Raw genomic sequence first — 12,037 nt, forward strand, 5'->3', positions numbered from 1 at the left:
GCCCGGGCCCGGCCGCAGCGCCCCGCTCCCATTGGGCCAGCCGTGCCGGCCTGCCTAGCAACAGCCTCCGCTGCCGCCGCGCGGCGCTGACGCAGGGGCAGCGGATTTTTCTCATTGGTGAAACCGCGCGCCGGCGCTGGGCACGCCCCCTAGGGCGGGGCGGGGCTGCGGCCGAGCGGGTCTTCCGGGGCAGCGCCGCCAGCCTTCGCCGTCCACGGCGGGGTCTGCCTCTGGGGCTGGTCCCGGTCCCGGCTCGGCGCGGGTGGGTTGGGGGCGCCGGGGCCCGGAGGTGCCCCCTCCCGCCCCCCCCCCCCCCCCCGCCCCGGGGAGCGGCTGTGGGGGCGTGCGAGCAGGGGCAGATTTCCACATGAGCCCCGGCGGGGAGGCGCCGAGCAACTGCCCGGGGCTCCCGGGTCCCTGCTGCGTGCACATGCCTCCCGCAGGGCGGGAGGACGGGTGGCGGGGGCCCTTCTCTTGCTCCTGCCGCGTCCTGCGCAGCTCCCTCCTGCATCGCTTGGGGAGGAAGAGCCCCTGCTGCCTGAGCTGGCCCCACGGGCTGTGCCCTTCCTTTGCGGGGCAGGTGCTTGTTGGGGCTCTGAGGCACGGCGTTGGGAGGCTGTTGATGGAAATAACCTCCAACAGCCTGCAGACATTGCCTTCAAGCTGATGTTCAACGTGGGGAAAAGTAACCAACGGGCAGGAAGCTGCTCTCAAGTTCATGGACCTGAGCAGGACCTGCTGGCAAAGGGCCACCCCATTAAGGCTTGCAATGCCTAGAGGATCTAAGGTCAGTGCAAAAGCTTATTACCAGCATGCCTAAGATGGTGGCTGCTGGCTGTTGCAAGAGCTCCCATCCACTTTAGCCAAGCTGGTGGTAAGGATCACTCTGATTTCAAGCAGGTGAAGCTTTTGCCTACAGCCTGCGTTTTGGTGTGCACTGTGGGCCTGATACTGGGAAACCCATACTGGGTCCTCAGTCCTACACAGCCACTCTGCACAGGGTGCACTCTCAGGCACGTCAGTGGGGAGCAAAGAGGGGCACTAGGATGTGTCAGAGGTGCTTCAGCAGGAGCACAATCTTTTCAAAGTCATCAGGTGAGCAAACCTGGCATGGCACAGGGGGAAAAAAATTCCCTGAGACTGTTATAAAAGATCTGTCCAACAGCTTATTGTCAGCGTGCTTATCATCATCATTGGCTTGACAGCCACTGGCACTCAAGAGGTTCCCCAGGAGCAGAGCCAGAGCAGCCCTGGTTGCTGTTGTCCCTTTCCTGTGTCATGCATGAGTGACTGTGGCCAGAGCACTGGCACAACCATCTGGGTGCTTCTGAGCAGGGCAGTATGCCAGTGTGAGGAGGTAAAAACCTTTTGCTTGAAGAGTTTGTGGCTATCACCATTCCCTCTCATAAGCTGTCATACTGAATTCTGGACTGGCTTTCTTTGCAGCTCCTCTGGTGACTGGTCCTAGAGGAGCTCAGCTTCACCAAGCTGCTATTTGGCCCCTGAACTCCTCCCAGTGCCAAGCAGCTGGTGTTCGGGCCTCATTTTCCTGAACCTGCCAGCAGAAGAGTTGCACCCCTCTGCCTCAGCTGCTCAGCAGCTGTCTTTTCCAGCAGGAGCCCTGCACACCCAGTGCAAGCACATGAACAACGAGATCTACCCTGTGCCAGTCTCGATTTCCAGCCTAGTCTTGGTCGTGAAGTATGTGCTTGCCCAGAGCAGGGAGTCCTGCAAAGAGCAAAACTGTAGTTTTTTCAAGCTTGCCAAAGAGCTCTGGATGAGGTTTCACCAGAAAGCCCTTTACTGCCACCTGCCTGGCCTCTCAGCCCAGGACACCTCAGGGTCCAGCCCCTGCAGCAAATCCCAACGAGTGAGCTCTGCGTCACCCTGGCTGGGGCTGCTGGCAGCACTCCCCCCACACCCAGAGTTGGGGACTCCCTCCCAGCTGCCATCTCCATGGCAGCAGATGCATGATAAGGAAGGGGGACTGTGATGGCTCCAGGGTGTGGGGTCTTCAGCCTAGGGCAGGCAGCGAGAGGGCTTGTGCCTTGTGCCCACTTAAGCAACAGCTCTCCAGCTGTTGTCCCCTCTTGCTCCCTGGGCAGCACAAGTTGTGGACCTCGGCTCTCCAGCTGCTGCTCCAAGGGCTCTTCTAGGCCAGCTCAGGTATTTGACCTTCCAGCTGGGAGGTTGGGTCTAGGCTGTGACTATTGGTGGTTCTGAGGGGCTTGGAGGAGCTACTACTGCAAAGCTGCAGGAGAGGAGGAATCTTGACTGCTCCTGCCCACTGTGCCTCACAGCCATCCCGGCTGCTTGCCCTGTCACCCCACCTCAGTGGGTCATTGGTGGGCAGGTGGCTGCTGCCGGCACTTGCCAGGCCTTGGCATGAGCTGCACCAGGGGCCAAACCCTGAGCAGGAGTGCAGGAGGAGTGCTGGGGGCCATGAGGGGGCACAGAGGTCTGGGGGTGCCTGGTTTCAGCTGGGGTCCCCCCAGCCTTGCTTGAACCCCCCCAAACTGTGCTGCCCTCAGGCATGGCGGAGGTGCCCCCCAAACCCAGGACCATCCTGATGCTGGGGAAGATGGGCTTCCAGCTGGGGCCACTGCTGGCTCACCGTGCCTACTGAGAGATGTATGAGGCTGAAGCCCCCCCACTGCGGCACAAGGTGGCCATCGAGGTCATCTCCAAAAGGAAGGCGCTGGAGGAAGACCTCAGGAAGCTCCTGCTCTATCAGATGCAGGCAAGGTGAGCAGGAGGCATTGGCAGGGAGCAGGGGTGGGGCTCCTGAGCATCATGAAATGCTGCAGGGCAAGAGAGGGCATCAGAGGGTCCCTGGGGCATCAGGGGCTACAGGGGGCAGGGGGAGCACCCTTTGGGGAGCTTCATGGATAACGGTGTTACTGGGAGGCTCAATGGGGCAGGGACGTTGGAGGGGTCAAAGAGGCAGGGAGTGGTTGGAGGAGTCCATGGGGTAGGGGGGGCATTGGGAGCACCGGGGAGCAATGGGCAGGGATTCAGAGGGGCAGGGAGCTATTGGCAGTGGGAGTTTCAGGAGGATGGCAGGCGTGGAGGGCACCTTGTGGGGAGCTGCCAGGTGTTAGGGGAGCATTGGTGGGAAAAGAGGCGGGGGTGCAAGGCAAAGAGGGGCCAGAGGGGGGCAGGCCTGTCCCACGTCGAGCCCCTGCTGCCCACAAGTCCGGAAGGGCTTGTGCTACAAGCACCTCATCACGCTGTACCAAGGCATGGAGATGAGGACGGGCTTCCACCTCCTCATGGAGCTGTCCCCCCTCGGCAAGCTGTCCGAGGCAGCGAGGGCTCTGCAGGGTCCCCCCAGCCACGCTTCCAGGAGGATCATTCCTCCCAGCCCAGGCACTGAAGGGCCTCCTGGAAGCCTCTTTGCCTCCACACCTCCGCCTGCCCACCGCACCCTTACCTACAATCCCTCCACAGCTGCCCCACAGCTCCCAGTCCAAGCCCTTCTCTTCCCAGAGGAGACCCCAGACCCTCATCTATGCACAGATCCTTCCTTGGCCCCTGATCCCCCCCCACCAGCTGCCATCTGCCCCTGCCTGCCCCCAGCACATGCTGTCTCTCCCCCACGGGGACTTGAAGCAGGAAAACAGGGACTTGAAGCTGGAAAACCTCCTCGACAGTGAGGACATGAAGGTCTCCACCTTCTTCAGGAGGGTGGCCCTGCAGGATGCCAGTGGGTAGTCCCTCAGAGCCTCCCCACATGTGGGGCTGCCCGCCAAGGCGGCACTGAGCCAGACTTTCTGCGGGTCCTATGTTTACTCCTTGTTCTGAGATCCTGCAGGTGCAGCCCTACTGCCTTCCTTCCTGGCAGACCCCTGGAGTGCTGGGGTCATCCTCTATGCCCTGCTCCCGGGCTTCATGCCCTCCAGTGCCACCAACCTGCAGCGCCTCCTGTGCCAGACCCAGCAGCCCCCTGTCTTCCCCCGAAGGCAGCCCCTGCCCCAGGACTGCAAGGTCCTGCCAAGTACTCAGCACCCACATGCAGTTTTGGGGCTCCCTCAACTTCAGGGGGTTGCTAATAAAAGCCTTGAATCCTCATTTGGCTCCCTCTTTCCCGGCAGAGCTCCCATCATGGAGAGCCCGTGCAAGGGACCTCCCTCAATCCATGGTGGCATCACCCTCCAGGGCACAAAGCAGCTGCCCCGTATGGGGACACCTCTCCATTCAACGCCTCTCTGTCACCATGGGAGCTGCCAGGCCCCAGGAATCTGGAGGTTCCCACCATGAGCAGAGCTAGCCCCAGCTTCCCAGGATTGTTTCTCCAGTCTCTTCGTCATCTTTGTGGCCCTTCACAGCACTTCCTCCAGTCTGTCCGTTTCTCTCTTGTACTGGGCAGCCCAGAACTGGACATGACACGCCGGGGGTGGCTTCATCAGGGCTAAGGAGAGGGGATGGATCACCTTCCTTCACCCACTGGCAACACTTCCCCTAATGCAGCCCAGGAGGGTCTTGGCCTTTGTTGCCCCAAGGGTGCACTGCTGCCTCATGTCCAACTTGGTGTCCACTAGGAGACCTCCAGGGCCTTTTCTGCCAAGCTGCTTTCCAGCTGGTCTGTGACTGTATCAGGCATGTACTGTATCAGGTTGCTTCAGCATTATCTCCCCTTCATAAAGCCATGCCAATCTACTACTCCTGATGGCTGTCTTATCCTTCATGTGTCTGGGAATGGTTTCTAGGATTACTTGCTCCATCACCTTCCCAGGGATCAAGGTGAGGCTGGCTGGCCTATAGTTCCCTGCATCCTCCTGCTTACCCTCCCTGAAGACAGTAGTGACACTTGCTTTCTGCCAGTCCCCAGGAACCTCTCCCCCATCACCATGGCTGTAATTACACAGGTGATGGAGAGTGGTCTTGGAAGGACTTCAGCCAGCTCCCTCAGCATTCCAGTGCATCCCATCTGCTCCCAGAGACTTGTGTCTGTCCTGTTTGTTTAAATGTTCCCAAGGGGAACTCTTCCTCACCCCAGGCACTCCCTCTGGCCTCAGGGGGCTGCGATTCCTGAAGGCAGCAAAGACCAGAAAGATCTGAGGTCATGGCTGGCCGGTTGTCATACCTCCAGCATGCACTGGTGCCTGGGCTTTAACCTCCCCACATGCAGGACTTTGCATGTCCCTTTGTTGAACTTCATGAGGCTCATTTCTCCAGCCTGGCCAGTCACCTCTGAACAGCAGGACAACCATCTGATATATCAGCCACTCCTCCCAGTTTTTGATCATCTGCAAACTCGTGGAGGGTGTGCTCTGACCCATCATCTGTGTCATTAATGAAGAGAAGAAAGAGCAGTGGCCCCTAGAGCAGGTTGTCCAGAGAAGCTGTGGATGCCCCATCACTGGAAATGCTCAAAGTCAGGCTTAGAGCAACTGGATCAAGTGAAAGATGTCCCTGCCCATGGCAGAGAGGTCGGACTAGATGATCTTTAAGGTCCTCGCCAACCCAAACAACTCTGTGATTCTATGATTCTGAATGGATTCTTGAATTCCTGGAGATGAAGTCACCAGATCTGCAGCATCTGGAGGAGGTTCATGGAAAGCTGAGGTAAAAAAACAGGGATATGAATGACATCCCTGCACCTCATGACCGTCTGTCACTGACCACTGTCACTGGCATGCAAGATGGTCAGCATGGAGAAAACTGTAGAGAGATGCCTTTTGGTCACCTTCAGACACAGCAGTGAAGAATCACCCAGGCAGGCAGGTGAGTAGAAATGCTTCCCAGATGCTTTACTTCTTAACTGAAAAGTCTGTAATCTAAAAAGCACTACTCATTTCAACATGAGGCTTTCAGAAACTAGCTTAACTACAGCCAAGGATGGATCAGGAGAGTGGTGGAAGCACTCTAGCTTTGCTGGAGAGGCTTGGCTCAGCTCCTGCATAGCAGACTGGAGCACTAGTACACACTGAAACTCTGTCCAACTCCTCTGGCTTCAGTCAGCTCTGTGTCTACTGTCAACTAGGAAAACTAGCAGGTAGCAAGCAGGGGGTTGTGCTGACTTGGGAACATCAGCAAACGACACTTCTCTGAGTCATTATTAGCATTGTGTGATGGACCTTTCCAAAGTTGGCTCTACCCTTAGTAATGTGGATTTTCCTGCCTTCAGGAAGTCAGCATGGAAGGATGGCTCCGTAGTTCCCTCCATTTGAACTCCATAATTTCCTGTACATGGTTGAACTTGGAGACAGCTAGGTAAGCAGAACGAAGAAGCCCATGGTGCTGTGCTGCCAAGGCAGCAGCTGGAGGAGTGCTCAACTCACCAGAGAGCCCTGCGCTGCCCATCAAGCACAAACACATGCCACCAACTTGAGCTATAGAATTTGTGCAGTGGCTAGGGAAAGCTTGTAGCATCAGGTTTCCCTCTTTTATTCTGTCAGAGAGGAGCAATTTGAGGAACAGAAAGCTGTGGGTAGCTGTCTTCCTAGCAGTCCTCTCTGCATTTCCAGAGATACTGTTGCCTTGCTCATCAGGGTGCAGTCTCCTTCTGTTCTGCCCTGAGTCACCTCTCCTTTTCTTTTGCGCCCCTTTCAAGAACCTCCTCAAAGGAGGTGGCTCTGCTCTTTTCTGATTTCTCTGCTGCTTTGAATATCCTTGTGCTCTCCAGAGACTCCTCTCAGTGGTTTTCTAACCAGCACTTTCTCCTAGCCTTTTGGAGTTCCTTCGGTGTCTCCTACTCTGGATTGTGTCCTTTGGTGAGACTTGGTTGAGCTCATCCACAGTCAAACATGGCTCTCATCCCTCCTCTTGATAATGTTACTTAGGATCTGTGATCACTTGCTGTCCTTTGCTTCCCACCTGTCTCCCTCATCTCCACGCCAGGCAGGTGAGTTCAGGTGTGGCTGCATCTGGAGAATACAGGGTGGGGAGGAGATTGCCATCAGTACAGTCCAGCAGGCTGTGTCCTTGCCCCATGGTCTGTCTCCAGACCTCTTCCAGATCATTCCAGACAGGCAGAAACCCTACAGAATGTGTCCTTGCCCACAGGGATAGTTTCTACTATTGCTCTACCATAACCTCTGTTCCTGCCTTGAGCTAAGAAATCTCAAATTCTTTCCCAGCCTTTATTCTGACTGGATTTTCCTGTTCTTCCTGTACACGCTCTGCAGAACCACACAGAGTTACTGGCTGCTAAGAAATCCTGTGACAGCACAATCCCAAAGCTGTTTTGCATTGTTCAGATGAAGTATTTGGTGATCGAAGATGGTAGAATTTCACCCTGGTTTGCCTATAACAGCAGCAGAAGTATGGTGTATAGTGGACCCTTGCCTCAACAAACTCCCATCAAGTCCACCAGAATTCAACCGTGGCATTTGGAGTTAATTTGGAATTCAGAATGGATGTTGTGCATTGATTTCTGTGAATGAGCAAATTTCTGAGTCAGCGCTCATCTCTTTCAATTGGTAGGAAGGGCAAGTACTGATCCCAAATGGGAGAACCTCTTCCTAGTCTATAAATTATGTACTAGCAGCACAGAGGACATTACACTAAAAAAAAAAAAAATATCTGGTGATTTCTGAATCTTAAAAATCTGATATGATGGGAGAGACCAAACAGAGACCTGTTTATACTTGTATGTAGTTAAAGAAGAGAAGCCTTTAGAAATGCTGAGAATAGCTTAAAGTTGCCACAAGAAAAGACTTGCTTGTCTTCTTTCTAGCATAGAGAAAAAAAATAGTATTAAGACCCATCCCACAAAGACGGGCTTTCAAGTAATTTTAATTAGTTGTCCTTCTCAGTAATAAACTTCAGCCGGAGGCATCTCAGAGGATTTATGACACCCGAGTCCATTCCCCTTGTATCAAAGTCTGTTGTGCAGCTTGCAGTTGCCTCTTTGCAGGACTGCACTGACACTCCTAAGGAGCCCCATACAGCCTTTGAGAACCTACTTTTGGAGTGACCACTACTTATGACATGTTGTCACAAGGCAAAGCTCCTAACACATGGCTAACAATCCCCAATTGCAGCATTCAGTCTTCCTAATAAGATGTAGGAAATGAAACAAAATCAGAGGGACGAGAACACTCTCCGCTGTTCAAAGCATGCAAGAGAAAAACCAGTCTTTCCAAAAGCCTGTCTGAAAATTTTAGCAATTATGATCTGGTTGAGTGAAAATCTCTAAAAGGTCTCAAATGTTAGGAGAAGCTTCCAGAAACATGACAAAGCACATATCAGCGCATTACACAATACTTTCTGCTAGCTATCCATAACTGATGAGATAGTTGAGGCTTGTATTTTAACAATTGTTTCCTCCTTTTTGGTCCACTGCCTTGTCTTTGTTCTTGGGATTAATTTATTCATGTATTTCTCTTGAATCTCCATAATTCCATCAGGTCAGGGTCAGCCAGCAGCAAGTCAGAAGAAATGGATGCAAAACAGCTGAGATCACTTGTCCAAAGAGCCATTTTTCAGGAATTGCTTCACTTTCTCACTTTACAGGAACACAGAAGATAGATCAACCTCAGCCTCAATAGATCAACCCAGCAGTGGCAGTGGGAGCCAGAACACATGAGCATGGCTGCTTTCTGCAGTGCATTTCTGTCCTGCTCCGCAATGGTACGGACAGTGCAGTCACCAGCTACTGCTGATACTGGAGGGGATGTTTTATTTGTTCTTTATTTGCCACCACTTCTTTCCAGTGCAGAATCCCCACACTGCTAGGGAAGCTCTGTGGCAAGTTAACCTTGCCTATGTGCATCTGTAGAAATCAGCAGATGAGGATGTGCTTTCCAAAGTGGTGTCATAACCTCCCCATAAGCCTATAGAGCAAATGGGAGGTGAGGAATTACATCTGAAACTTTGATATGGCTGCCTTCTGCTTCAGAAAAGGTTTTGGAAGACAAAATAGTGGACAGTGGTGCTCTCTGACTGTTCAGAGACCAAGGCTATCATTACCTGTGTCATCTACTCTACTCACTCACTCTCATGACATCCCACATGGAGTACTGAATTCAGCTCTGGGGTCCCCGACATAAGAAGGACATGGAGCTGTTGAAATGAGTCCAGAGGAGGCCACGAAGATGATCAGGGGGCTGGAGCACCTCTCTTATGAGGACAGGCTGGGGAGTTGGGGTTGTTCAGCCTGGAGAAGAGAAGGCTCCAGGGAGACCTTAAGTGGTTTAAATACTTAAAGGGGGCTACAGGAAAGATGGGGAGGGACTCTTTATCAGTGGGTGTAGGGATAGGAGGAGGGGTAACAGTTTTAAACTGACAGAGGGCAGATTTAGATTAGATATGAGATAGAAATTCTTCACTGTGAGGGTGGTGAGACACTGGCACAGGCTGCCCAGAGAAGCTGTGGCTGCCCCCTCCCTGGCAGTGTTCAAGGCCAGGTTAGACGGGGCTTTGAGCAGCCTGGTCTAGTGGAAGGTGTCCCTGCCCATGGCAGGGAGTTGGAACTAGGTGATCTTGAAGGTCCCTTACAACCCAAACCATTCTATGATTTTATGATTCTATGATCACAGTGCTTCATTCCTGTCCTCACTGCTGAGTCTAACAGTAAGGGCTACTGCTCGTTTTGCCTCTCTCCGAACCCTGTGTCAGCTATGCCATTTCCCCATGCTCAGGCGTGTGCTGTAGCTTAGCCTCTACCCCTGGGCAGGGTCTCACAGCCCCTCCAGGCCCATGCAGAGCAGGTGGTGGTCCTCCATTCGCAAATGCCCTGTTTCCCTGCGTCCCGCTGGCTCTTCATGCGGAAGCAATTTAGTAATGCCAGGCTCATCCCCCTGCTGCCCTTTGCGAGCGGCAGCTCGGCAAGCTGGGTGTCCATTCCAGGTGCTGGGCTGCCAACCTTTCCAGCGACCCGCAGGCTTCCATGACACCCGAGGGCTTATCTCCCAGGTCCCTGCGCTAGCACACGCACCAGCGCGGCAGCTCACACTTCACCACAGGGCGGACCCGTTGCGCCCCGCAGCCCCAGGAGAGCCGATGCCCCGCTGCGCCCCTTGGCTCCCAGAGCCGGCAGGGTCATCTGCTCGCACCACCGCTGCACCGACGTCCAGCTGAAAGCGAGACCCCGCGCCTGAAGCCGAGTTTGCCGCACACGGACACCCGCCCCCCGCCCGCGCGTCGAGGCTCCGCCTCAGGCCCTCAACAAAATGGCGGCCGGCGATTTTGCCCGTAGTAATGATGGCGCCGCGGCCCCTCCGAAAGTGCTGGCAGGTGGCGCCTTCGTCGCGAGCCCCCTCCGGAGGCGGGGATTGGCGGGGGCGCCGGCGGGGCGGGGCGGGCGCGGCGCAGGGAGAGCGGCGGCTGTGCGCGGCGCCGCTCCTGCCGTCTCCGCCGCCCCGGGCCGCCGCCGCCACCGCCACGGCATGAGGAAGCGCAACGAGTCGGTCACGGTGGAGCATGAGCGCGCCGCCGCCGCGCCCGCGCCCCTCGACAAGGGCTGCAGCCTGAGGCACAGCCTGCGCCTGCCCGCCGCCACCGCTGCCGCCGCCGACACGGGCATGAAGCGACCGCTGGGCAGGTGAGCGCCGCCGTGGTGGCGTCCCTGCACTGGGCTTTGTTATCCTCCCAGCCCCGCCGAGCCGCGCCGGAGGGACCCCCGGCCTCGGCCCCTCCGCCACTCGCGGCCGCAGCACGGGGACTAGGACCTCGGGCACCTCCTCAGCCTGGTGGGGGGGCAGGGGAGGCGGCGGCAGCGGGGCTGTGGTTTGCAAGGAGAGGGAAAGGGTCATTCGCCCCTCAGCACCGCAGCAGCCGGCGGCCAAAGAGCCCCCGGGGGCTAGCAGGTACGTGGGAATTCAGGATGTTTCCCACCTCGGTTAGGCTTCCCCGGCTTTTGTGTGCCGGTGAGCAGGTGCCGTCCCCTCGGATGCTTTCGAGTTCTCGGTACAAATACGGTACAAATACAAATAATTACAGAGTGGGGGAGTAGCGGGTCCTGCGGACCCAGATCTAGCCAGCAAAGGCTGGAAGGATTTGGTTTTCATACCTGAGCGTTGCTTCGTCCAGCCCCCTTCGATATAGGCAGGCGTTTGCCTGAAAAAAATGGCTAGCACAAAATCCTCTGCATCAGAGAGTGTATGTGGAGGAGCAGGGGACTGCAGGTAGGATGTCTCTTTTTTTTTTTTTTTTTTTTTTTTTTTTTTTTTTTGGAAGAAGTCAGTGCTTGTCAAAGTGATCTCTTTCCTATAAATGAATCAGATTTAGGTGTCGGTAGGAGAAGCTCATATGCGTGGCTCCATTGAAAAAAGTTTAACTGTGGCTTTTTGCTAGCTGTGTTACCGTTTTACACATTTTGTACATATTTATGCTGGGAAAATATCTGTGTTCCTCTACAAAAAAAAATGAAAACTGTAACAATAGAAGGTGGTTATAAGATGGAACTTTCTTTATGCAAGATTTTAGGGGCGTGTAATACACAAAGAGGACCGACTCACAGTTGCAGAGGGCTGGGTAGGAAAAGATGCAACCTTTTAGTTTCATCTACACCAGTATAGTGCTTTTCTTTGACTGCGTTTTGTAAGTGTGAAGAATATTTAATAATCGACTTACTTGTTCGGTTTGGGTAACTGAAGCCAAATTGCTGTGCTTCAGGAATACCGCATCCTGTTAAAAAAAAAAAATAAAACTGTGTCAGTGGGTTCCTAGAAAATGAGCCAATGTGGCTGTTTCTCTGGTAAATTTTCTGAGACTTTTTCTGCTCTCATAGACAAAATTAACATTTGAAAGTAACTTTTTTCTGTTCATGACATGGATTTTGTCATGTTCAAAGACAGAGGCTTTAAAATGTTATGTCTTTTATTGGGTAATAGCTACTCAATTTTATGCCCTGGAGGTAAACTTTTGGGATGTTGTCAGCGCTCTGTTTGTGTTATGACAAGCTTTTGGTATTTGAAAATGGCGCTGGGTTGATCTCTTGGTTTCAATGACTGTGCAATAGATCAGACAATTAGTGCTCTGCTTTTATAACATTTAAAAATTCAGTGTATTTTATTCCTCTTGTCCAAGTGGATAACTTCTAAGACCAGTGGTAATCAAATGATGGCTTATTAACATCTTCAACATTATG

The 12,037-nt window shown here is 54.0% G+C and overlaps 1 protein-coding gene and 1 long non-coding RNA gene across 2 annotated transcripts in view; both read left to right on the plus strand.

Annotated features, from left to right (window-relative positions):
* Nucleotides 1–349: 349 nt before the first annotated feature.
* Nucleotides 350–8,531, plus strand: LOC141941430 (uncharacterized). The gene is made up of 4 exons (XR_012628317.1): nt 350–787; nt 2,532–5,727; nt 6,131–6,216; nt 8,461–8,531. It is a non-coding gene; the product is annotated as an uncharacterized LOC141941430 (long non-coding RNA).
* Nucleotides 8,532–10,103: 1,572 nt separating this feature from the next.
* The window catches only part of ABHD12 (abhydrolase domain containing 12, lysophospholipase), a 46,570-nt gene continuing 44,636 nt past the window's right edge, over nt 10,104–12,037 (plus strand). Inside the window, exon 1 of the mRNA XM_074864159.1 lies at nt 10,104–10,489. Coding sequence (XP_074720260.1) covers nt 10,119–10,489 — 371 coding nt within the window. The 5' untranslated portion in view covers nt 10,104–10,118. The remainder of the gene's footprint in view (nt 10,490–12,037) is intronic.

The sequence above is a fragment of the Strix uralensis genome, chromosome 3, assembly GCF_047716275.1.
Source record: "Strix uralensis isolate ZFMK-TIS-50842 chromosome 3, bStrUra1, whole genome shotgun sequence".
NCBI lineage: Eukaryota > Metazoa > Chordata > Aves > Strigiformes > Strigidae > Strix > Strix uralensis.